The 27,850-nt window shown below is 37.4% G+C and overlaps 1 protein-coding gene across 2 annotated transcripts in view; it reads left to right on the forward strand.

Moving 5' to 3' along the window:
- VPS45 (vacuolar protein sorting 45 homolog) overlaps positions 1-27,850 on the forward strand; it is a 70,093-nt gene that overhangs the window by 31,546 nt on the left and 10,697 nt on the right. For both annotated transcript variants that reach the window (XM_059376013.1, XM_059376014.1), the window contains one exon: positions 7,727-7,858. In XM_059376013.1, the coding sequence (XP_059231996.1) occupies positions 7,727-7,858 (132 nt within the window). The remainder of the gene's footprint in view (positions 1-7,726; positions 7,859-27,850) is intronic.

The following is a 27,850-nucleotide window of genomic DNA, read 5'->3' on the forward strand; positions in this document are numbered from 1 at the left end:
TATATATATATATATATATATATATATATATGCAAGCACACACATGTTCATGTATACTGTGAATATTTTGGAAAGAACAAAGAAGTGTTAATAGTGGCTACCTCTGGATATTAAGGCAGTCGTTAGTTGTATACATACCTATTTTGCCCATTAGATACTGATAATTATATTAAGTATCATAATCTTGAAGTAAGAACTAGGTTTTATAGTATTTGGGTTTTTCACAATATTTAACACAGGTGTTTGATAGGTGTCAAGTTTCTCATGTGGCATCTGTAACCATTGCTATGACAAGGTTTTCAGTTGGAAAATTTAAACAAGAGAATAAATTTGGCTGATGTTACCAGAAAATTTGGATTTTTACAGTTTGCCAGTGATGCTCCATAGTATTTTGGCTCTACATCCCCTTGGCCTCACTCTCAGTTCTAGCCATTGTCTTGGATCATCACTTTGAGGATAGTCATTGATTTTAGTCATCTTTGTAATAAATTAAGTCTCATCACGATAGAATTCCTTGTTTATGTTGTTATGAGGAAGTATCAAAGGACATGTGGCAAGAATACAACTTTGAAAATAGGAACGCCTATAGAATTGTTTTAGCCCTTAGCTATTAAATATGTGGTTAACCTGTTTGGCAGTATAACCATATCTACAAATTGAGTTTTGATCTTTATTCTGCAGATGGGACTCCCACCTATCCTATTTATTAGCAGGCTCATTTTTCTTTCTTACTCCAGAATTGTTCCTTGTCCGTCATAAAAACAAGCAACTCAAACATTTGGCGAGAAAACGGAAGCTCTCTGGTCAGGCATTCCACAGTCAATTCAAAAAGGAAGTACTTTTTTACATTTACACAAATGTAGTGGAATCTTGTTGCAGCAGTTCATTTTGTTTCTATAAAGACAGCAGTCCTTTTCCATCAGCCTGTTCTCCTACAGTAAATGCTCATTAGATCTTTATTATCTCTAAGAACTCAAAAATTTTAATTTTAGCCATAAGTGTAATGGTCCACAAAGTAGATAAAATATTGCCTCTTAAAAGTGTAATATTTTCTACTTAGTTTATTCATTTATAGAAGTAATGATTTCCAAAACTTTTTTATATGTGAAAAAAAATTATTTAATAAAACAAGATATAAATTGGTTGAGTTCTCAAGGTGTCCTTGTATATCTATATGCAGCATGAATTGGCTGCTGTTTTCTATCTAATGTATGCTGCCTGTGTTAATTAATGCTTTCGGTTGCAATAATGAATTGCAGAGCACAGGAACATGTGTACAAAGAATTGAACTTGTGTATTCCACGTAGTTTCCGTCATTGTGTAAAAATGATTTGTGTATTTTGCCATTGGCCTCATCAGAACATCTACTTTTAAAATTCACCAGGGAAAGGAAAGAAAAGGAAAAACGTTAGGGTTGGTTGTCTTTGTTTTTTTTTTTTAATTTCCCCATCAATGTTCCTCCTTAAGCGAGCTTGAATAAGTAGTAGGAGGTTAAGGAAAACATTTATTAATGTTTTCATGACCAAACGTGACACAGTCATCTTTGTTAGGTACACAATTAAGCCAAGCTGTAAGTCTATCCCAGTGTCTAAGTTTTGTCCTTACATTAATATAACCTACACCCACAGTTACCATCTGCAACATTTTTCTTCCCTCTCCAGTAATATGAAAACACTCTGGCACCCTGAATTATCAGACTAAAGGATAGAGTTCTCGCGGTCTTCCAGAAGCCTGCTTGAGTTTCTTCCTTCCCAGTGCTTGCCTTTCTTTTCCACAAGAGACAGACGTACTCTTCCAACAGACTGTGGGGAGAGGGCAGCTGTAGAGAAGGCCCATCTCTTTTCCAGGATGATCCTTGTTCGTGTGACTTCCCAAGTTCGTTGACTTCCCAGATCAGGAGCCCAAAAATGTTATTGTCTGCTTCCTCTCATCCGTGCCTGCAAGGGAGAAACTTCCTTCCCTTCTTCTTAAATGAAATAATCTATGCAATTCATGAGTATGTACTCAAGGTAAACTGCATAATGAGTGTCAGCCTAGGGTTGCCCCTCAACATAAAGAGTATTGCATATGGAATCTCACAGTAAAAAAATACTCACTTTCTGAGAATAGAATTTCATTTCAGCTTTGAGGATTTTATTACTCCTGAATGCCACTGCCTTTTTTTTTTCTGTCTCCACCTAGGCTGACACCCAGATAGTTACAACACAGACCAAACAATTGATAGAATGTCTTCGGTCTTTTTGGTAGCACATTCTTGCAACATTGGATTTTTTTCTCCATTCTCCACATCTTTAATGAATATTAAACCAATTATGTCTATATTTGAGATGTCAATATTTTCTCAGCTCATTGGTACCTCTAGAACCAATATAATGGGAAGAATTAAAAATTGACATTCTTTGAAATTTGGTGTTGAGAAGAAATTGTATCTATCCATGAGGGTAATACTATGATAAAGGTTGCAGAGACTCTTGTCAATATTTAAAATTATAGCCAAATGTGGCTTCGTTGATCCCCTTACAAAGTCTATCCCTGAAGAGTCTGACAAGAGCTGAATTTGGGTTTTAGCTGTTACTCCCTTTCCCCTTCCATAGAAAGATTAGTCAGAACTGAAAGAACACCATCAGTTGGAGAAAAAAAAGAGAACCTGTATTTTGCCTGAGCATTCAGTACCTGAGTAATTTAGAGTTCATCATACTCAGTGGAAAAATATTACTATCATAATCATGCAACATTTCCTAAGCAAATGACCTTTCTCAGCAAGAGAAAGCTGGCCAGTGACTGGAGGCAAGGACTTGAAGGAAAAAAAACCTTGATGGTGTAGAGTATATTTCAGTGATTCAGGTAATACTTTCCTGTAAGCTACAAAGAGCCTCTCTCCCTGCAGCCTAAAGCACTAGATTACTATTGGATTAATAATTTAGCTTTAAGGTTGGTACCTACTTCTCTATGATACTAGAGGAAATCACACAATTACAGAATAGTGCCACTACAAATTCATTGTTTCTAAACTCACTTGGGCCTTCCCAGATACCAAACTTCTATGCATCCTTAATTCTTTCTCTTTGTCTCTTTCTCCACATCAGTTTTGAATGTTTGCCATTTTCTCCAAATCACCTAACCCACCCCAGCCCATAGCAGTGTTTCCTAGAGAAAAAAAATGAATCTGCCAGACATTAACTCCCTCAGTGTCTAGCCCCCATATTTATAAACTTACTTACATATATCTTCCTTTATGTTCTTCCTCCATTCTAAAGAAAATACATCCTTTTTTTCCTATTTAGACCTAATCATTCTGTCAGTGCTCTAGTTTTAGACTCCTACCATCTCTTCTGAAGCCTTCCTATATTGATTATTTGCTTGCTCCCTCTCTCTCCCTGCCTCCTATATTTTCAACTTCTCATCTAACTACTTTCCCACAGACTACAAGCGTACTTGGGTTTCTCTTACTGTTAAACAAACAGTAAGTATAAGACCCTTGAACCTGGATATTCCTCTAACCTTTCTCCTTTCTTTCATAGTCAGGCTTCCTGGACAAAGTCACTGTCTTCGTCAATCCACGCATCCTGGCTTCTTACTCCACTATAATACATCAAGACTTCTCTTACAAATTCATATACAACAGCATGTGCAGTGTCTCTTTCAGTCCTCACCTTATTTATTACCCCAGCCTAAAGCACTAGATTACTATTGGATTAATAATGTAGCTTTAAGGTTGGTACCTACTTCTCTGTGATACTAGAGGAAATCACACAATTACAGAATAGTGCCACTACAAATTCATTGTTTCTAAACTCACTTGGGCCTTCCCAGATACCAAACACAGTTAACCATTCAGTTCTTCTTGAAAGTCACTTGTCCCTTGGCCTCTCCCTTCTGGTTCTCCTCCTATCTTTCTGACAATTTCCTTCTCAGTTACCTTTGCTGGCTCTTCATTGTGTTTGTCCTATAGCTGTTAAACACTCTCCAAAGCTCTGTCTTTTGATTCTCTTCTCACTGTACGTGATCTCCCTAGGTCAAACTCATCTATTTCCATGGCTTCAGCTGTCACCTATATTCAGGGAAATCATTGGGCCTCAATGTCCAGATACATGTTTAGTGGACATCTCTGCTGAGATGTTCCACAGTTATCTCCAACACATGTTTTTTCTTACTTTCAGGAAATCAATCTTGCTTTTTTTCCCTTCAAACCTTAACCACTACACCTAGCCACCAAAACCAGAAAACTTAAAGTTATCATAGACTGTTCCTTTATTCTCATCTTCCACATTTATTCACTGACCAAATATTGAAGAGTCCCCTGCCACCCCCCTTTTTTTGGTCTCCTATATCTAGTCCCTCCTCTCCACTCCTGGTATTTCTTTCTGGAAGTATTACAGTGGCCTTTTGTTCTCTAGCTTTTCCCACCTGTTTCCCCCAATTCATTTTCACACAGTTGCCAAAATTGTCCTTCAAAAAAGCAAATTTGAGGCAACCCTCTTGGATCCCCTTCCCTCTTCAGGAGCTTTGTACTGTCACTCACTAAACTTTGCTTTGTGGATCTCCAAAAAAAAAAAAAAAATTTGATCACAGTAACCTGTTAAAACCCTTCAGTGACTCCCCATGACATATAAGACTCAAGGCCTTCCACGGTCTGGCCACTGCTTATTTCTCCCTCTCTTTCTCTCACTATGTCTCTGATTTATCTGCTTCATTCCACAGGAGTTAAGAGACTTCAAAGTTTTTATCCTAAGCAACTGAAAAGATAGATTGGCCATCAACTAAAATGGGAAAAGCTATAGGTGAAACAAGTTTGGGGGAGATAAGGAATTTGAACATTTGAACTGAGAAATTTCTTAAACATCCAAGTAGAAATGTCTAGTAGATAGATATTTAAGCCTGGCATTTAGGAGGCAGTGCTCTAGCCAAGAGAGACAGAGATAGAGATTTGGGTGTCACCAGCAGAGAAATGTATTTAAAACCATACAACTTGGGTGTGATCATCTAGGAATAATCAGTTAAGTTTAATAGAACTTTCTACAGTGATGGAAATGTGCTCTATCTGTGCTATATTATAAGGTAGTCATTAGCCACATGTGACTGTTGAGTACTTGAAATGTGGCTAGTTCTACTGAGGAACTGATTATTTTATTTTATTTTAATTAATTTAAATTTTAAATAGCCATATGTGGCTAATGGTAACTACATTGAGCAAAGTAGATCTAGAGAGTAAGTGTAGATGAAGAAGAAAGGAAGACCAGTGACTCCACCATTAAGATATCAGGGAGATAAGATGAAGCCATCAAGGGACACTGAAAAAGAGCAACTAATGAAGTGAGAAATCCAAGAATGTGACATCTTGGAAACCAAGTGAAGAAGGAATATTGAGGAAGAAAAAGTGATCAACTTAATCAGCTTAGAAGGACCAAAAGCCTTGATAATACATGGTGCTGAAAGGATGTGGAGAAACAGGCATTTTCCTGAGTTGCTGATGGAATGATAACTGTGGAGCAATTTGGTGATATCCACCAAAATTTAAAATGCATACTAGATCCAAGATAAGGGCAAGGAGCAGAACAATGCACATAAAATGCTTTTATCTGTGTGTGTGCGTGCACACTATATGTACATGTACATATGTGTGGTGTGTATATGTGTTTGTGAATATGTATTTATACATATATTTACTTACATATACACATATATAATATCTCTGAAAGGACACATAAGAGGCAAGTGGTAGTGTTTGCCTCTACATTGAAATTGAAGTGCAGGAGCACCATGGTGGGAGGGAAACTCACTTTTTTTTTATAGTATATACCCTTTTGTATTTTATATTATATGCAAACATTTATCTAGTCAAAAATAGTATATTTTAAAATAATTAGGGTGCCTGGGTGTTTTAGTCCGTTAAGCTTCCGCCTTTCAGCTCCAGACATGATCCTGGGGTCCTGGGATCAAACCCCACATCAGACTCCCTACTCAGTGGGGAGCCTGCTTCTCCCTCTGTCTCTTCCACTACCACTGCTTGTGTTCTCTCTCTCACTCACTCACTCTTAAATAAATAAAATATTTTTCAAAAAATAAAATAGTAAAAATGATTATAGAATATATAACAGTAGGTAATTCCTAAGCATTGTAGTACTAAATACATTGTTTCAAGTAAGTAGTCTTAAATGTTTGTTTTTTCTTAAAAAGTAAATTTGTGGGGTGCCTGGTGGCTTGGTCAGTTGGGCATCCAACTTTTGATTTCAGCTCAGGTCATGATCTCAGTGTTGTGGGATTGTGCTCAATGTTGGATGGAGCCTGCTTGGGATTCTCTCTCTCCCTTCCGCCCCCACTCCCCTGGCCCTGCTCATGCGCTCACACTCTCTCTCTTTTTCTCTCTCTCAAAAAAAAGTAAATTTAGTGTTTAAAGGCATGATTTTAAGTTCCAGGCATTTCACACAGAAATGTCATGGTTGATTCTCTACCTAATTACTTGCAAAATAACCACCTCTTCATCATTGGGAGACTTTTATTGGGTATCTCTAATTTCACATTTTTAATTTCGGCCATAATATCTGATTCTGTTTCTGTGAAGTGCCATAAGAATAAAATACTCTCAGTTAATCCCTTCACGGTGTTTTAAAAAGAGACAAACAGAAAGGAAATGTAGAGGGGTTTTCCATGATTTATACATAAACCTGTACGATTAAAGAGGTTTCTGTTTAACTTTGTGCTATGACCTCCAAAATGAATGCTTCTACTTGTAGTTTTAAATAACGTCCGGTAAGTCATTTAACAAAATTACTGGCTTGCTAAGATTAAGTAATTTTATCTTCTTTTGATGGCATGAGAAAAGAAAAACAAGGCAAACTGCAACAGTTTTGAAATGATATGGTCTCCTTCTGGTTGATATCTACAGAAGGGCCAATAGGAGGCCCTTACTTTTGTTGTTATGAAGCTATTTTGATAAAGATTAGAACACAGTAAAACTACACAGTGCTACCCAAATGAAGCAAGTGGCTGAGCTGATGTATCAGTATGTCCAGTATCAAAACTCAAGAGTTTTTTGTTTGTTTGTTTCACAGGGTTGTTTTTGTTTGTTTGTTTTGGGGTTTTTTTTTTTTTGTTTTTTTTTTTTTTTTGGTCTATCGAAGGATTTGAGAACAAAGATTTTAAGAAGAGGTGAAGTCCCCAGAAGTGCTATTCAGTTATGTGTCCCATTCTCTTTTTACACTCAAAATACTAAACATTTCTAGTTTGCATCTTGTGGGAACATCCTAATATAGTGGTACTTTCCAAAATACTTTGAAGTCCTTGGACAGAGGCCATTGTGATGACACTGTACTAAGTATTTGACAGAGGCTTATATACGAAAGGAGCTGTGTAGTACAAGTACAATTTACTGCTATATTGATATCATAGCACAGTGAAGTACTCTGCAGCCTCTTGAATATAAAAGAATATTTCTACATTTGGTTCTAGCAAACACTATTGTGCTATTCTGAAATCCACAGCACAGAAATTATAAGACATCCGTTCATAAACAGAAAGCAAATCACTATTCAGCATTTCCTGCTCTGTTTCCTGCCAATTTCAGATCATTAAAACTTTTTTAAGCCTTTTATTCTATTCTGCTTTAATTCTGCTTCCTCCACCAAAAATGAAAGATTTAGAAATTAAAATTGTGCATATAATAGTAACACCAAATCTGCCTTTTTCCCCTCTTATCCTGTGATGTTAACTTTCTTTATTATTGCAGACCTCAGGATATCATTGTGTTTATAATTGGAGGAGCCACCTATGAAGAGGCTCTAACAGTTTATAACCTGAACCGTACCACTCCTGGAGTAAGGATTGTTCTGGGAGGAACCACAGTGCATAACACGAAAAGGTAAGGGAAAACATTCAGTCCTACAGCTCTGTTCCCTTTCCTAGAGAGTAAAGCTTAAATTTATAAAACTGAATAAATTGCTGGTAGACCAAAATGCATCAGTTCATAGTGTAATAGAGATGAAAGATCTAACTCCATTAGCTTCATAAATCACCCAGTTAGGTCAAGGACCTAAAGAGTAAGGACCAGCCTGTACCATTAACAATTTATATTTCCTGTATTCAAAGGAGAAATCTTTTTTTTTTTTTTTAAGATTTTATTTATTTATTTAACAGACAGAGATCACAAGTAGGCAGAGAGGCAGGCAGAGAGAGAGAGGGGGCAAGCTGGCTCCCTGCCGAGCAGAGAGCCTGATGTGGGGATTGATGCGGGGCTTGATCCCAAGACCCTAGGATCATGACCTGAGCCGAAGGCAGAGGCTTAACCCACTGAGCCACCCAGGCACCCCTCAAAGGAGAAATCTTATAACCACGGACTGGCACTTTGAAAATACTGAAACATAATGGTGTTGAATTCTGTGAGTGTTTTTCTTTTTGTTGGTTAATTACACTCACCCAATATTTAGTAAGAAGAATACAAAGATGAATAAGATAAAGATCCTCAAGGAAATCATTGTCTATTAGGAAAGATAGAACATAAAACATAACAAAATAAGTGTCTAGAGAGACAGACCAAAGAGCCATGCATTATCAGAATGACTAAGAAAAATTAGCAACTGTTTCATGGAGAAGGTAGTGCATAAACTGAACCTTGGGTAGAAAATGGACATGAGGAAGAGAAGATACGAGGCAGAGTTCACCACATGAACAAGTTACGGAAGCTGTAGGCAACAAGCATAGAAAAGGAACAGCAAATAGTCAACCAACTGGAATGTGCATAGTAAGTGAGAAGGTTGGCTGAATGCTGTAATTGTGAAAGGCCTTGAATTCCAGGCTGAGGAATTTTTACTTTCTTGTGTAGAAAATGAAGAATCATTGAAAGTTATTTAAGGAGTAAAATTACAAGTGGGTCACAGTATTTTAAGAAGATTAATTTGGAAATTAAGGGCAGGAAAGACAGGAGGAAGTGACTAGAGAAGCGTGGCATGACAGTTGAATTTAAATGATTAGAGACCTTGAGAGATCCATGCTGAGCCATGCACATACACATGGATATATTGGGAGTCATTAGAGGTTTTGTGTACTTTTTCCTTTTTGTGTTATTATTTGGCTTTTTAACATAACTGTTCCTCTTTATTATGGAAGTAATATACACTTATTCTGAAATTCTCTTAGTTCAGAAAATGTAAAGAGAAAGAAAACAGCTCCCATAATCTCTCTACTGTTACACTTTGATCTTTTCAGACCTTTTTTTTCTAAGCCTGTTTAAACATTTATGTGAGTGTATCAGCAGAAAAGGGATCTCTTCCATTCTGTTTTATGACCTGAATTTTGTAGTGTGTGATGTAAATACAAACATCTTCTGGTGTTAAATATATAATCATTCATTCATTAAACAAATTATTAATTGAAAAGTAAGACAACCTGAGTTTGAATCTTGACTTTCCCTCTTACTGTTTGTGAATTTAGGCAAATTACCTAAACTGTTCATCAGTTTCCAAAGCTTACTCGTCATTTATGTGTTTCTTTTTTGAATTGCCAGTTCATATTCTTTGCCCATTTTGCAATTGGGGTATTCTTTTTTCCCCAGTAATTCTTATTAGTTATATTATATATATACATATGTGTGTGTGTGCATTACATGTAATTATATATAATATAATTTATTAATTATATAATTACACATATTGACCATTTGTTACATTATTTTACCTATCATTTTCCTTGTTTGATTTTTTTATATTATTCACAGTATTTTGTTTTATAAAAGTTTTATTTTATTATGTTTTATTTTTTACTTTATGTAGTCAGAACTACCAGTGATTTCTGCCTTTGGTTTCATACATAGTTCTTTCCCAGTGAAAATTATATAAACACTAACCTCTATTTTTTACATCATTTTTAGGACTTGCATTTAAAGTTATAGCTTTGTAATCTGTCAATTTTATTTTGTAATAAACTATGTAGTAGTTTCCTTTTTTAATTTATAGAAATATTACATATACTTACATACTTCATTACATACAGAGAAGCATACAAATGATAAGTAGACCACTCAATAAAATATGACAAAGTGAGTATAACTATGTAACCACCACCCAAACCAAGTAGTAGAATGTTACCTGCACTTCCAGAAGTCTCCCTTATGCCTCACGTCCCCTCCTTGTCACAACTCCCACAAAATGGTCCCTGTTATGATTTCTATCACCGTAGATTAGTTTTACTTGCCCTTAAAGAATGCTTGTTGGATGAATGAAGAAACAGAGTAAAAGTAATCTATTTTTGCCTTTCTCACAAAAAATACAAGGATCTTGGCAGGATCCTATGAAGGATCTCTAATCACCTTCCTCCCAACTGACAAGATTTCATTGTCCAGCATTTTGGTTCCATCTTGTTTTTATAATCCCCAAATTAATCATCATCATTATTTTCACCTGTTATTTGTCTAGATTTACCCATGTGTTTGCCCATTTCCCCTTCCCCCACTTTTTCACCCTGGTCCTTTCTAATCCAGTCTTCTCACTAAAAACATCCTTTAGTAGCTCTTTCAGCTCCTGGTCAACTTGATTTTTTTTTCCCTAAAAATACCTTAGTGTTTTAAGTTTATAAATCCAGAGTGATAATTTATTCTCAGCACTTAAAAGTTAGAAGACAATGGAATATTATTTTTAATTGTTGCTGTTAAGAAGTCTACTTTCAGGGGCGCCTGGGTGGCTCAGTCAGTTAAGCCTCTGCCTTTAGCTCGGTCATGATCTCGGGAGTCCTGGGATTGAGCCCCACATTGGTCTCCTTGCTCGGCAGGGATTCTGCTTCTCCCTCTGCTCTCTCTCTCTCTCTCACAAATAAAATCTTAAAAAAAAAAAGTCTACTCTCAATAAAATTGTTTTTGCGTTATAGGAAATGTATTCTACTCGGATTCTCTTTAAGATTATCTTTTTGTCTTTGGTGTTCTTGTTCCAGTATTATGTACCTAAATGTGGATTTTTTTCTTATTTATGCTACTTGGTATGAAAATCCATGTTTACCATGATTACTGGAAATTTTCTAGTCATTATTTCTTTGAACATTGCTGCTTTTCTGTTTCCTCTGTTCTCTTTTGGAACTCCTGTGAGATATATGTTAGGCCTTCATCTGTTCTTCATGTCTCTTAACCTCTCGTGTATACATCCATATATTTTGTGCTGCCTTCTGTGTAATTTTTTAGATCAGTATTCCAGTTCAATAATTATGTCTTCATTTGGGTTTAATTTGTCCATTTGTTTTTTTTTAACTTCAAAGACTATATTTCTATGCCTGTAAGTTCATTTTGCCTCTTTTTCAAGTTTGCCTGATGTTTTGGTTAATTTCTTCTTTCCTCATGTTTTCAAATCCTTCATTTTTCTTTAATCACATTAATTCTATAACCCCAAATACTTTCCAGTTCTTGAACAATTAAATAATCTTTTATGTAAAGGTAAGAAAGTGAGACAGCTTTGCAAAAGCTTTAGACTAGATTCTTCCAACTAACCAGCTTTGGTATTTCTTTGTCTGACATAACAGTATGCTAAGCAGTACACTGAATTATGTTTGAGCCAATAGCCTTAGCAATAGAAGGCTTGATAAAATCTTGAACGGGATTGTTCACTGGCTCTATCCAATAAAACTTTCTCTTTTTTTTAAGATTTTATTATTTATCTGACAGAGAGAGATCACAAGTAGGCAGAGAGGCAGGCAGAGAGAGAGAGAGGAGGAAGCAGGCTCCCTGCTGAGCAGAGGGACTCGATCCCAGGACCCTGAGATCATGACCTGAGCCGAAGGCAGCAGCTTAACCCACTGAGCCACCCAGGCGCCCTCCAATAAAACTTTTTAAGAAGGAGGGAGTTACTGTGGTAATTGCCAACCTGGAAAAAATTTAGTTAATGTTTGCAGTACATAAATGATCCAAAATCATGTGTTTACCATTTATATTTATAAAGATACAACCTATAGCTAACAGGTTAACAATGAAATTTATCACTATCAGTAAAAGAAAAAAATAGGGTCACTTGGATGACTCAGTGTGTTAAGCATTTGCCTTCGGCTCAGAACATGCTCTCAGGGTCCTGGGATAGAGCCCTGTGTCAGGCTCCTTGCTCACAGGGAGCCTGCTTCTCCTTCTCCCTGTGCTGCTCCCACTGCTTGCACTCTCTCGCTCTTTCTCTCTTAAAAATTAAAATTAAAAAAAATAATAATGGGATTTGTATTTTGGAGATCATTTATTGTAAAGGCTTAAGTAATCAAAAGCAACTTAGCTTCAGCTTTTAAGGGGAAGGCTCCATTTTCATGACGAATATCGTCTGTCTTGGGTATTACTAGCATATTGAGTAAGATCACAATTCTTAATATATTTAGAAATCTTGGACTCTTGGTAAGCGGAAAGGTTAGTATTTTTTTTAATCAGTTTTATAACTGGATATAATGGGGCTAGTGTGAGCTAACAAAGATCCTTGATTTAGGGGAGAAAAAGTTTAATAATTTGTTTCTGTGAATTGTTAGGGTTTCATTTTTGTGCAGGGGGCTCATTGTAATATTGTTATTAGATTATTGGGTTATTAGGTAATATTAGGTTATTTTTTAAGGAAAAGTCTACAAAGGAGTAAGTGACATACAGTATTGACGCCAAGAGCTCTACAGCACAGAAGTATTATTTTAAGAGACTGATGGTCTGGGGCGCCTGGGTGGCTCAGTGGGTTGGAGCCTTTGCCTTCGGCTCAGGTCATGATCCCAGGGTTCTGGGATCGAGCCCTGCTCTGCTCAGCAGGGAGCCTGCTTCATCCTCTCTCTCTGCCTGCTGCTCTGCCTACTTCTGATCTCTGTCTGTCAAGTAAATAAAATCTTTAAAAAAAAAAAAAAAGGTTTAAAAAAGAGAGAGAGACTAGACTGGTGATCAGGAAACAGTATACTTTTAGATGTGAGTGATGAGTGTCCTCCTTGGGATCATGTTAAATGTGATATAGGCTGTCCCACAAGGGTATGGATTAGTGGGGATATTGGATTTCCCACTAAACGGGGTAAAAATCATGTCTTATAGCTGGGAATGTGATGTGCTGATATAGAAACTGTCCCTCTGGAGTGGGAAATGCCTGTTGCAGGATATTTCTGGGATACTTGATTTCCCTGATTTTTTCTTAAGTAAAAGTTGAGATCACTGCAGGTCTATTCTGCATATCTTGATTCTGCATATCAGATCCTAGCACCACCACTTACTAGTTTATGATTTGGAACAAGGTACTTAATGTAATGGCAGATAGGTCAAAATTGGTCTCTTGCATCCTAGAAACTTACATGTACCCCTAACCTCTCATGTTGCAATTTAAGTAACCTTCATCCTATGATACCTTTTGTTTCTAAAATACCTCAAGATCGGTTGGCTTAATTGGTAAAGCATGCAATTCTTGATCTTGGGGTCATATATTTGAGCCCCTCATTAGACAAAGAGTTTATTTAAAAAAAATTTTTTTTACTAAATAAAATACATTAAGATTACTGTGTATTGAAACAAAATCTCAGTTGTAGACAAAAAATAAAGACCAGAAAGCAATTCTTTCTTCTCTCCCTTGTATATTTCCAGAAATTAATGTAATTTTTGGTGAGATAGGGGTCTTTATATAAGTCGGCTTCATCTTAAGCCATAAGGTATCTGAAGGTATCACTTCAGTTTCAAAAGAAGATATACATTAGTTGAATCTGAAATTCAACTTGCCATTGAAAGTTATTTAAATTCAAGCTGCTCTTTCCTAAGTACCTTCTTTTTTTTAACGGAGGTATATTAGTTTCAGGTGTGCAGCATAATAATTTGATATTTATATATATTGCAAAATGATCCCCATACTAAGTCTGGTTAACATCCATCACCACATAGTTAAAAAAAATTATTTTCTTGGGACGCCTGGTGGCTCAGTTGGTTAAGCCGCTGCCTTTGGCTCAGGTCATGATCCCAGGATGCTGGTATTGAGTCCACATTGAGCTCCTTGTTCAGTGGGGAGCCTGCTTCTCTCTCTGCCTCTGCCTGCCACTCTGCCTGCTCGTGCTTGCTCTTGCTCTTTCACTCTCTCTTTCTCTCTGGCAAATAAATAAATAAATACAATCTTTTTTTTTTAAAAGAATTTTGGTGAGCACCTGGGTGGCTTGGTGGGTTAAACCTCTGCCTTCAGCTCGGTCATGATCTCAGGGGTCCTGGGATTGAGCCCCACATCGGGCTCTCTGCTCAGCAGGGAGCCTGCTTCCTTCTTTCTCTCTGCCTGCCTCTCTGCCTACTTGTGATCTCTCTCTCTGTCAAATAAATAAATAAATTTTTTTTTTTTTTTTGCTTCTAGTGAGAACATTTAACGTTTACTCTCTTAGCAACTTTCGAATTATACAATGCAGTATTATTAACTATAGTTGCCAGGCTTGTCTCCATGACTTATTTTATAAGTGAAAGTTTGCACCTTTTGACTCCCTTCACCCATTTCACCCACCCCTTCATCAGCTGCCTCAGCTGCATCAATCTGTTCTCTGTATCTGTAAGTTTGGTTTTGTTTTATTTTGTTGTGCTGTGTTTTAAAGTCCACTTATAAGTTGGATCATACAATGTTTGTCTTTCTCTGTCTGATTTATTTCACTTAACATAATGCCCTCAAGGTCCATCTGTGTTTTTACAAATGGCAAGATTCCATCCTTTTTCATGACTGGATATTATTTCATTTTGTGTGTGTGTGTGTGTGTGTGTGTGTGTTTATCCACATTTTCTTTATCCATCCATCTGTTGATGGACCCTTAGGTTGTTTCCCTATCTTGGCTGTTGAAAATAATTCTTCAGGACACCTGGGTGGCTCAGTCAGTTAAACATCTGCCTTTGGGTCAGGTCATGATCCCAGGGTCCTGGGATGGAGCCCCACATCTGCTGCTCCCTCTGCCTGCTGCTCCCCCTACTTGTGCTCTCTCTGTCTCTCACTGACAAATAAATAAATAAAACCTAAAAAAAAAAAAATTCTTCAATGAACATGGGAGTCCCTGTATCTTTTTGAACTAGTTTTTTGCTTTCTTTGGATAAATACCCAGAAGTCAAGTTGCTGGATCATATGGTAGTTCTATTTTGAATTTTTTTGAGGAGCCTCCATACTCTTTTTTATAGTGGCTATACCAATTTACCTTCCCTCAACAGTATACAAAATTCCCTTTTCTCCACATCCTTAACAACACTTATTTTTTGTCTTTTTGGTAATAGCCATTCTAATAGGTATGAGGTGATAGTTCATCCTGGTCTTGATTTGCATTTCCCTGATGACTACTGATGTTGAACATCTTTTCATCTACCTGTTGGCTTCCTGTATGTCTTCTTTAGAAACATGTCTATCCAAATCCTCTGCCCATTTTTTAATCAAATTGTTTGGGTTTGTTTTGTTTTGTTTTGTTTGTTTGTTTGTTTTTTGCTATTGAGTTGTATGAGTTCTTTTTTTTTTTTTTAAGATTTTATTTATTTATTTGTCAGAGAGAGAGCATAGGCAGACAGAGTACCAGGCAAAAGGAGAAGCAGGCACCCTGCCGAGCAAGGAGCCCGATATGGAACTCGATTCCAGGATGCTGGGATCATGACCTGAGCCGAAGGCAGCGGCTTAACCAACTGAGCCACCCAGGCGTCCCAAGTTGTATGAGTTCCTTAGGTATTTTGGATATTAACTCCTTATTGGGTACATAATTTGCAAGTATTTTCTCCCATTTAGTAGGTTTTTCATTTTGTTGATTATTTCCTTTGCTTTGCAGAAGCTTTTTTAGCTTGATGTAGTCCTACTTGTTTATTCTTGCTTTTGTTGCCTTTCCTTTTGGTATTAAATCCAAAAATGATCACTAAGACCAGTGTCAGGAAGCTTACTGCTTATGTTTTCTTCTAGGAGTTGTATGGCTTCCGATGTTACATTCAAGTCCTTAATCCATTTTGAGTTTATTTCTGTGTATAAGATAATGGTCTAGTTTTATCCTTTCGCCTGTGGCTGTCCAGTTTTCTTAATACTGTTTACTGAAGAGACTGGCCTTTCCCATTGTATATTATTGCCTCCTTTGTCATAAATTAATTGGCCTTACATGCACGAGTTTATCTCCAGGATCTCTATTCTGTTCCACTGATCTGTCTTTGTGCTAATACTGTACTGTTTCAGTTACTATAGCTTTGTAATATAGTTTGAAATCAGGAAGCATGATGTCTCCTTTCTTTTCTTTCTTAAGGTTGCTTTGGTTATTAGGGTCTTTTGCAATTCCATTTACAAATTTTAGGATTGTTTGTTCTATTTCTATGAAAAAATCCATTGGAGGTTTTTTGGTTTGGGTTTTGGTTTTGTTTTTTTGAGAAAGAGCATGAGCATGACTGGGGGAAGGGGCAGAAGGAGAGGGAGAAGCAAGACTCCCTGCTGAGCAGGGACCCCCCCCCCCCACAATGCAGGGCTCAATCCCAGGACTCTGAGATCGTGACCTGAGCCAAAGACAGACGCTTAACCATTGAGCCGCACAGGCATCCCGCCATTGGAGTTTTGATAGGGATTGCATTGAATCTATAGATTGCTTTGGGTAGTAGAGATATTTTAACAATACTAATTCTCCTAATCCATGAGCATGAAATATCTTTCCATCTATTTGTGTCTTCATTTTCTCTCATCCTTGTCTTACAGTTTTCAGTGTATAGGTCTTTTCACCTCCTTCATTAAATTGATTCCAAGGTATTTTATTCTTTTTGATGCAATGGTAACTGGGACTGTTTCTCAATTTCTCTCTCTGATAGTTCATTGTTGGTGTATAGATATGCAGTGGATATCTGTATATTGATTTTGTATCCTGCAGCTTTACTAAATTCTAATTTTTTTGGTGGAGACTTTATGGTTTTCTCTATATAATATCATGTCATCTGCAAATAGTTTTCCTTTTGACTTTCCTACTTGACTGCTTTTTCTTTTTTCTTGTGTAATTGTTCTGAATGGGACTTCCAATACTATGCTGAATAAAAGTGGTGGAAATGGACATACTTGTCTTGTTCCTGCGCTTAGAGGAAAAGCTTTTAGTTTTTCACCATTGAGGATGATGCTGGGTGTGGGCTTGTCATAGTGACCTTTATGTTGAAGTACATTCCCTCTGTACTCATGTTATTGAGAATTTTTATCCAAATGGTTGTTGAAATCTGTCAGATATTTTTTCTGCATCTCATGAGACAATTTGGCCATAGGATTTTTACCATTCATTTTGTTAATGTGGCATATAAGTATCTTCTTTCTTTAAAACCGTTTTTTGTGACAGTATTTTTCAGTAATTCAGGCTCGTTACAAAGAATCAAAGTTCTACAGTCCTTCTGTAGCTATATGATTTGTTTTTATAGGGTCTGCTCTGATTAGGTGTAACTATGATTATCTTTGTTTGGATTTAAACACCATTTAAAATAGAAGGCGTGTATATGCTGCCAAGACACCAGCGAATTTTGCAGAAGCTAATTACCTCCTTAGCAACATTCTTAATAAAATTGCCTTCTGGATAAAGAGACAGTCAATATTTTCTTCTTTCTATAGCCATATGAAGTTTAATATGAATTTTGCCTTGCTTTCCCCTCTCCTTTTGTATGTAATGAAACACACAAAAAAAGATAATAACCAATCACAGGGACCTCTTTAAAGGCGTAATTTTCATGCTTTTTTGAAGGCAGAGAACCTGCCCCTAAAAGGGGTCTGGGTAGTGGATTTCGCAGGGCTTTGAACACATGCAGCGGGTGCCTGCCCTAAGTGGGTCCATGCAGGTTTGCAGTGTGCACACCATGGTCTCCTGTCTCTGTGCTTGCCCTTCTTATGGAATTACCCACCCCCAGCTTCCTTCTTCATTTGTCTTGTTAGTCATACTGCCCCTCAATTGCAGGGGAAAGGGGAGGAATACATCAAATTTCAACTAGGAATAATATATATGACATGAGTTGTTCTGTAGCACAACAGATATTTTCACCAGTATCTATGAGGAACAGTCAGAAGTCATTTTGCCTGAGTTACAAGTTCTAGAATACATAAAGAAGAATATATTGAACACACAAGAACAGCATAAAGATAACAGTTCAGCAGATATTTACTGAGCATGGAATACCTCCATGAATAAAGCAAAGATCCTAACCCTCGTGAAGCTTACATTTTAATGCAGAGAGGACAAAAATAAACAATAAACTTAATAAGTAAACTTTATAGTAATTCAGAAGGTGATAAATACTGTGGAAGAAAATATCAGAGCAAGGTAGAGGGAAATTAGTATTGCATGAGGGCTGTGGGGATAAGTTACACTACTCCATATGGTGTCAGGAAAGACCTCGTTAAGAGATTTGAGGAAAGACTTGAAGGAGGTGAGGAAGCAAACTGAACAGATGGAGGGAAGAACATCCCAGGCTCAGTAGAGCTATGTCCTAAGGCACAATCATTCAGTGTGTCTAAAGAGACTGGAGAGGCTAGGAAAAGGAGAGGGAAATGCAGTCAGAGAGGTATCTGGGGCCTCACAATAGAGGGCCCTGTCGACTGTTGCGAGGGCTGGGTTACACTATGAGTTAGAGAGCATTGGCGGGTGTGGGGTTTTTAAGTTTTATCAAAATGTAATTTCTGTTACATTATATACAATTCATCCCTTTAAAATGTACTAGTCATTGGTTTGGGTATGTTCACAGATGTGTGCAACCATTACCACGGTCCATTTTAGAATCTTTTCAACACCTCAGAAAGAATTTCCCTCATGCCAGCCCTAAGCAACCTCTAATCTTTCTGTTTCTATAGATTTCCCTGTTCTGAACTTTTCATTTAAGTGGAACCATATAATAACACAGTCTTTTGTGAGTGGTTTCTTTTACTTAGTATAATGTTCTCCAGGTTCATCCATGCTGTAACCTGTATACTTCATTCCTTTTTAATGCTGAATACATTTCATTGTATGCATTTATCGTATTTTGTTTATCCATTTGTCAGTGATGGACATTTGAGCTGTTTCCACCTCTTGGCTGTCATAATAATAGTGCTATAAACATTTATGTATAAGTTTTTGTGTGTATTGTAGATTTTTTAGCAGAATCTTGAAATCTGACCTATTTTAATCAGGATCACACTGGCTATCAAACCTAATATGCTTAAGAGAAGTATTATTTCTCTTAAAGTTCAAAATAAACATGTGTTACTATAAAAATGAACATTCTAATTTGTATTTAAATGAACAGTACCAATTATTTATTCATCTACAATAGACTGGTCTGTTATTCTAGTTGTGTTTGTGATGCACATGATCCTACCTTGCAAATAAAAGAGCATCTCGGTTAGGGATTTGAGCTGGCTTGCCTTATCACTTCACAAGTCAATCAATATTCAATATTAAAGAGTTCTAGTCCCTGCTGGCTGCAGTTGACACTTTAAGTTAGCTCTGTGATCTGAGAGGCCAAGAACCAGATCCATATGGATGGAATTGTTCTCCCAGAAGAAATCCCTCTGTCTTCTCAGAATTCAGGATAGAAGTTGTGTGTGTGGGGGGGGGGGGAAGCTTGGTAAATGTATTAGCCAACAGTGCTGCCATTGCCTAAACCCTGCCTAAGCTTGGGTGAAGAGAGCACTTCAGTCTCCAGTGCTACCAGTTTAATTAAGAATTTTGACAGGGAGGAAGGTCACCTACTAGAAGGTGACCCTAGATTAACAATCCTCTTACTGCCAGATTCTCTTTGGAAACAGTAATAATAATTATACATAGTAGGTTCTCTGTAATACTCCTGGGTTCAGTTAAACTCTCTATATGCCTGCAGAATACTTAATGGTCCTATTTGTCAGTTATTTTTTTTCCTTTTAATATTTTATTTACTTATTTGACACAGAGAGATCACAAGTAAGCAGAGAGGCAGGCAGAGAGAGAGGGGGGAAGCAGGCTCCCTGCTGAGCAGAGAGCCCGACGAGGGACTTGATCCCAGGACCCTGAGATCACGACCTGAGCGAAGGCAGAGGCTCAACCCACTGAGCCACCCAGGTGCCCCTCAGTTATTTTCTGAAAGCAAATACAGATGAAGGAAAATGAACTTTCTTCCCCTCCCACGTAATTCATTGTCATTATAATAAAAAATTTTAAATATTAAAGTAAGAATCTTTCAAAACAGTACAACTAAAGTTAGCCACTATCAATATTTTGGCATGTTCCTTCCTGTTTTTTCTTTACCTAAAGTTTTTTGAATTTTTTCTTCTGTGTTTGGTTTGGTTTGGTTTGGTTTTTATGTTTTTTTGCTGAGTGTGGAGCCCAGCACAGGGCTTAAACTCATGACCGTGAGATCAAGATCTGAACTGAGATCAAGAGTTGGACGCTTAATCAGCTGAGCCACCTAGGTGCTCCAAGTTCTGTTTGGTTTGTGACATAATTAGGATCATATTGCCTATATCATTTTCTCCTTGTTTTCTTACTTGTAATTATATTGAGAACACTTTATATTGTAATTATATTGAGAACACTTTTCAATGTTATTAAAAATTATTTAAAATAATCTTAATAGCTTATATAGCTATTTCACTTTTAAGAATGTATCTTTAGGGGCACTTGGGTGGCTCAGTTATTATGCATCTGCCTTCAGCTCAGGTCATGATCCCAGGGTCCTGGGTTCGAGCCCCGCATCGGGCTGCCCGCTTGGCGGGCGGCCTGCTTCTCCTTCTCCCATTCCCTCTTCTTGTGTTCCCTCTCTCACTGTGTTTCTCTCTTTCAAATAAATAAAATCTTTAAAAAAAAAAAAAAAAGAATGTAGCTTTAGGGTCACCTAGGGGGGCTCAGTAGGTTAAGCATTCAACTCTTAATTTCAGCTCAGGTCACGATCTCAAGATCATGAGATTGAGCCCCAGATCGGGCTCCACTCTGGGCATGGACCCTGCTTTGGATTCTCTCTCTCTCTCTCCTGCCTCCCCCAACACTTGCTCACACTCTTGTGTGGGCTCTCTCTCTCTCTCTCTCCAAAAAAAAAAAAAAAGAAAGAAAAAGAAAAAAAATGTCTATAGCCATTATTGTTAGACATTTAGATTGTTTATAATTTTTGTTTGATCTAATGTTGACAAATATGTTGTATATTGATAAACCCTTGTCCCATCTCTGATTATTTCCATAAGACAAAAGTACAGTGAGGCCATCTCAAATATTACTACTAGAAGTATAAATTGGTATAACTTTTCTGGAAAGCAATTTGACTTTATATATTCAAAGATAAGGTTAACTGCAAGGCTCTTCTTGTTGAGGCAGTGCTAGTTTCCTGATTTTTTAGAATCTCCGGGTCAGGCGGTGGAAATGTTCTATATCTTGATTAAGGAAATGGTTACACAACTGTATAAATTTGTCAAAGTCATTAAACAATGCCCTAAAATTGGTAAATTTTATATCAACAAGAAATTAAAATTTTAAAAAACAAAGTACTGTAGTATCAAACTGACACTTTTTTCTTGATATAATCAGAAAGATTTAAAAAAAATTAAAAAGGAATAGTTTTCTTACTATGTAATTCAGTGTTTTTTAATGCCATTGCTCTAGAACTAATATCTAGAAGATATTAGCTAGTATTATGAGTCATGTACTTGGAGAAACACTGATCATAGCAATTCCTAAAAAGGCAGTCATGATGATACCAAGAACTAAAATTTATTTAGTACATACTATGTGCTAGACAATGTTATACCTGTGCTCTCCAATATGCTCTCCACAAGTCATGTGTAGCTGTTGAGCACCTGAAATGTGGCTAGTCTAATTTGAGGTGTGCTACAGGTATAAAATATATATCAAATTGCAAAGACTTAGTACCAAAAAAAGAAGTGTAAAATAGCTCATTAATAAATTTTAGAAGTTAATAATGTTTGGGATTTTTGGGTTAAGTCAAATATGCTATTAAAATTAATTTTACCTTTGTTTTTTACCTTTCTAATACAGTTAGAACATTTAGAATTACACAGAAGCTCACATTTGTAACTTGCTTTACATTTCTATTGGATTGTATTGCCTTACCCATTCAGTTTTGTTTCAGTCTCCTGATGACCTAACAAAGTAAAAATTTTTATTACTGTCACCAACTTCATTTTTCAGATGAGATTGAGGTTTTAAGGAAGTGAAAACCTTGTCCAAAGCCATGGAGCTAAATAAGTGACAAAGCTGAACTTGAACTGTTTGTTTCCAGGATAGGCACCTAAGCACTCAGTTGAAATGATATTTTAAGAAGATTTATCTAGCTATGATTATTTTAATCTCTTACTTATAAATGTCACTTATTAAGGTAGGCAAAGTTTGTTTTACCAAATGGACAATATGTGAAGCTTTCTGCCTGCTAAGAAATACTGTAAACCAAAGGTGGGAAAATAGTAAAGTGAAGAATCATCTAGTGTTTTTTAAGATTTTTGTCATCCACATGTAATTAAGAATGAGATTTAAGACAGCCTTGCTCTTTGAATAAAAATGGTTAACTTGATGATTAACCAGCTACAGCTGTTAGTTCACCACTACCTAAGATGATGCCTGAGGGTTGGTAATAATATACCCCTAACAGAGTAAGTCAGTAACAATATAGAGAGTACAGGGTTTTTTTGTAGAGAGTATAGTTTAGGGCTTAGAAAACAGCTGGCATTTTGAATTTCTGTAAATAAATTACAAGGTAGGAGGAAGCTGCTTCATATCATCAACAGGTACTTTATAGATTTCTACCTAAACAAGTAACACTAGAAACTTGGACCTTCTCCTGTAACCAGGAGTTGGTTCGATCTCTGAATTATTTACAGAAAAATTAGGATCCTGTAACAGAATTTGCATTTCAAAGGAAGAGGAATCCAGAGGACATTTCTTGTTCACTTACAGACATTTCAGGATCAGTTTTGAAACTGTTGGAATCCTCACTGTCTCTGTAGAGATGCTGGGGGAGGGGGGATACTTTCCTTCGGGGACTAGAGTGTTAGCCACCATTGCAAGAGTCATGATGGAGTGTATCACAGGTCACTGACAAGCATTTATTGAGTGCCAGTTATATGCAAAGTTTTGTGCAAGATGCTAGAAAGATGAAGGCATGTTCTATATTTCTAAGTATTTCAGTGTCTAATGGGAAAATAGATATATAAATGAATAACTCTAATAAGACACTTTTTTTTTAAAAAAGCTGGATTTGGGACACCTGGGTGGCTCAGTCGTTAAGTGTCTGCCTTCAGCTCAGGTCACGATCCCAGGGTCCTGGGATCAAGCCCCCAAGTCAGTCTCTCTGCTCCTCGAAGAGCCTACTTCCTCTGCCTGTCACTCCCGTTGCTTGTGCTATCTCTCTCTCTCTCTCTCTCTCTCTCTGTTGCTCTCTCTGTCTCTGTCAAATAAATAAAATCTTTAAAAAAAAATGGATTTAACCCAAGAGTCAAATCTAGGCCTTTCTCAAATCCAGTTTATTTGTGCATAATTGTGTAAAATTAAAAATCACTTTTCATTGCAAAATCAATACATAATACTTGTAGGAAAAAAATTTTAATACAGCTGAGCAAAAAGCAGGTAATAGAGATATCCACACTGCCACCATCCCACCATGGGCAGTGTCAACATTTTGAAGTACATATATAGCCTTTGAAATCTTCTTTATCAATGTGTACACATATATTTTTAAAAGGGAATATGCTATACATATACTTTCAATAAAAATACTCAAATATATCATTTTTTATAGTGACTGCATAACATTCTGTTGTCAGATTGTGCCCCAGTTTATTCAACTAGTTCTGTTTTTTGTTCATTCAACACTTATTGAGCACCTACTATATTCCAGGAGCTATTGTAAGACTGGATTTACAGAGGTGAACAAAATTATTTAGTATTAATTGTTTATAATTTTTCATGCTTATAAATAATGCTGTAATAAGCATTATTTTATGTACATCCTTACATACCTGCCCAGTTGTTCACTTGGGATAGTAATAGTTGAATATATACTATATATGCCGGACACTCTGGTGACTTCATTACATATATTTTCTCTTTTAATCATGATCCAAGAATTAATATTGTGATTCTGTTTTTCAAATGAAGAAACCAGAACATGGAGAAATGAAGTAATTGATCTTAGGTCACACAGCAAGGAAGTGCAAAGCTGGAATTCGAGTTCAAGCTTGTGTGATCCTAGATTCGTGCACCGCTAGCAATGTTAAGATGAAATTACTGCCTCAGAGAGCATAAACATTTTTTTAAGTAGGCTTTTCACCCAACATGGAGTTTGAACTCACCACCCCAAGATCAAGAGTCGCAGAGCATAAACATTTTAAGATACTAAATTACTAATTTGCCAGCCAGAAAGGTTTTACCAGTTTGAACCTTTACTCCATACCCTTGCAACACTGAGGTCAGCTGCTCCTGATTCTTAAAAATTAAGTTAAACTTAAAAATCAACAATGTGGGGGTGCCTGGGTGGCTCAGTCCGTGAAGGGGCTGCCTTCTGCTCAGGTCATGATGCATGGGGCTCCCTGCTCAGCAGGGAGTCTGCTTCTCCCTCTCCCTCTGCCTCATGCTCGCTCTCTCTTTCTCTCAAATAAATACAGTCTTTTTAAAAAAATCATTAATGTGTATGGAGAAGGTTGGGTTAAAAAAAAAAAAAAGGAAAGGAAAGAGTTTATTTCAACTCAAATACAGGGAAAGAAGAAAGAAGCAGATAAACAGCGTGAAGCTGAGAGACCAGTAAATGAGAAAGACACAGAGGCAAGAGAATCAGAGGTAGATACTGTCTGGTCACAGAGCACCCTTCATCCCCTTCCCACATCCCTCCATCTCACCCCTAGCCCCTTGCCATCTGGTACACCTTTCTCCTTTGCGTAAACTTGGTTGAACAGTTTGTCTCTTGTAGCCAGAATGTTGCATCTTAGGAAGATGTTCTTATCTCTTACAAGTTTATAGGATATGCCTTTTTGTGTAATATGTAAGACCCAGTACATACTTGCTTATTTGTTTCGGGCTTTGTTGGGTGAAACAATAAAAAGTTGGAAATGGAAGGAAAGTTCAACATTGCTAACTCTATGGAGTGACACAGAAGTGAGTTGTTTTCTTCCTATATTATCTACATTTCTACGTTTTTTATAATAAAAAATACGAAATTGTTCAGCAGATTTTTTAAAGTCAACAATTCGATGTCATTGGGATTATTACGTACTAAAGTAGTTGGTTATCCTCGGCACAGCCCCAAGTTGTCATTCCCCCACCAAAGCCGTATTACCTTCTACAGCAGAAAGACACATCTGTCAGGATATCTGTTCTTTCACTGGGATTATTGTTAGAGTCTCTGGGCTGAATAGCACCTGTGATTTACAGATCACCTTTTGGTACCGTTTGGTCTTTCATTTATTTAATATCTTTTTAAAATTTAAATTTAATTAACATATATTATTAGTTTCAGAGGTAGAGTTCAGTGATTCATCAGTTGCATGTAACACCCAGTGCTCATTATATCACGTGCCTCCTTCATGTCCATCACCCAGTTACCCCACCCACCGCCCCTCCAGCAATCCTGTGTGTTTCTTATGATTAAGAGTCTCATAGTTTCTCTTCCTCTCTTATTTCCTCTTGTTTTATTCTTTCCTTTCTTCCCCTATGATCCTCTGTCTTGTTTCTTAACTTTCATATATGAGTGAAATCATAGATAATTGCCTTTCTCTGACTGACTGAATTCACTTAGCATAATACCCTCTAGTTCCATCCACATTGTTGTAAATGGCAAGATTTCATTTTTGATGGCTGAGTGATATTCCATCATGCATCTATACTACATCTTCTTTATCCATTCATCTGTCAAAGGACAGCTGGGCTCTTTCTGTATTTTGGCTGTTGTAGACATTGCTGCTGTATTGGCAAAGAAGTCAAACTTTCACACTTGCCGATGACATGATACCCTTTGGTCTTGTTTTGTTTTGTTTTTTAAAGATTTCATTTACTTGTTTGACAGAGAGAGAAAGCATGCACAACTAGGGGCAGCAGCAGGCAGAGGGAGAGGGAGAAGAAGCTCCCCACTCAGAGAGGAGCCCCCCCCAATGTGGGGCTCGATCCCAGGACCCTGGGACTATGACCTGAGCTGAAAGTAGGTGCTTAAGGACTGCGCCACCCAGGCGTTGCCCAATTTGGTCTTTTATTTTTTTATTATTTTTTTTTAAAGATTTTATTTATTTATTTGACAGACAGATATCACAAGTAGGCAGAGAAGCAGGCAGAGAGAGGAAGCAGGAAGGAAGCAGAGAGGAAGCAGGTTCCCTGCTGAGCAGAGAGCTCAGATGCGGGGCTTGATCCCAAGACCCTGGGATCATGACCTGAGCCGAAGGCAGGGGCTTTAACCCACTGAGCCACCCAGGAACCCCCACTTTGGTCTTTTAAAAGGCAGTATAGCATAGAAGTCAAGAGCATGAGTTCCAGTACCAGATTACCTTTTTTAAATCTCACTTTTGCCATGTGTCCACTTACACGATTTTACCCAAACTACTTCACCTTTTTCACGCCTCAGTTACTCACTTATAAAAGAGAGGTCATAATAGCTCTCTCATATCATTGTTGTGACAACTGTATAATAGAATATATAGAAAATGCTTGGAAGTGGGGCGCCTGGGTGGCTCAGTGGGTTAAAGCCTCTGCCTTCGGCTCAGGTCATGATCCCAGGATCCTGGGATCGAGCACCACATTGGGCTCTCTGCTCAAGAGGGAGCCTGCTTCCCCCCCTCTCTCTGCCTGCCTCTCTGCCTGCTTGTCATCTCTGTCAAATAAATAAATAAAATATTTTTAAAAAGGAAATGCTTGGAAGAGAATCTGGCACAGGGTAAGCACTCTGTTACTGGCTGACGCTGCTACTGTTACAATTCTTCTATTTGGGGGACACAAAGCAAAAGGGACTTCAGATATGATTCATCATCACCCCCTCTGTCATGACCTTTATCTCCAAATCACTTGTTTTGAAAACCTTGACTTCAACATTATTCAAAGGCAGAATTACATTATTATCCCAAGTAGGAATATACTGGGGTGGTGATGACATTTACTAGGAAGGTAGCCCCATTGCCGGATGACCTTTGTGGTCGATGAGGACAAATATTTTTTAGTAGCTCAAGTTCCATTTGTGCTCACTTCCAGTGTTACCTTTGAGGCTGTCGGAGTCAGCACCTCTGTAATTCATAGGCGCGCAGAGTCTTTGGCAGCCGTGCTTGCTACCAGTAGGTTCTATGGGGCGTCATTTCTTGTGTTTTTTTATGGTGGCCACCATTCTACTATAGCTGTGGTGGCTCTGATGGATTGATGTGGTCTTGAGTGTTCCACATGGTGGGAAAATACATCTCTCGCTCTTTTTGTTTTCAGATGATAACCCCCTTTCAAGACCTCTCTGTAAGTAATATTACAGGCAGTCCTGTCCTTGAGGAGTCCATCTTTTCCCTGTGGACTAAGAGGGTAATCCTTTCTCCTCACACGACACCCCAGTGAGTGATACACATACCAAGCCAGATACATCAGCAGAATCCCATTGGTTGCTTTTTTGTCCTATTTCTTCTCAGTGGAAGAATTCTTTTGTTTTGCGTTTTGTTGTGTTTTGTTTTTATAAGTCAGGTGTCTAGTACTAAGGTGGGAACTGGGAAGGAGTAGCTACACTGTTTAACAGGCAGTTAATATTGTTTGTAAGACAGTGTCATCGAATAAAGTAACCTCCATGGAATTGGTTATAATCAAGGAAATATTTTCTGTCTTAATTCAGGGTTTCCTAGGGTCTCTCCTAGAGAAACTGTTCAATATTTATTGGGTATTCATAGGTATTACCTTTAAAAAATGTTCTATAGCCAACTAAATTTAGAAAATACTGCATCCTTTTCTTGGAAAGTCACAGTTCACATTAGTATGTTAAAGATTCTGAGACACTCCAGAGTAA

The sequence above is a fragment of the Mustela nigripes genome, chromosome 14 (assembly GCF_022355385.1).
Source record: "Mustela nigripes isolate SB6536 chromosome 14, MUSNIG.SB6536, whole genome shotgun sequence".
Classification (NCBI taxonomy): Eukaryota; Metazoa; Chordata; class Mammalia; order Carnivora; family Mustelidae; genus Mustela; species Mustela nigripes.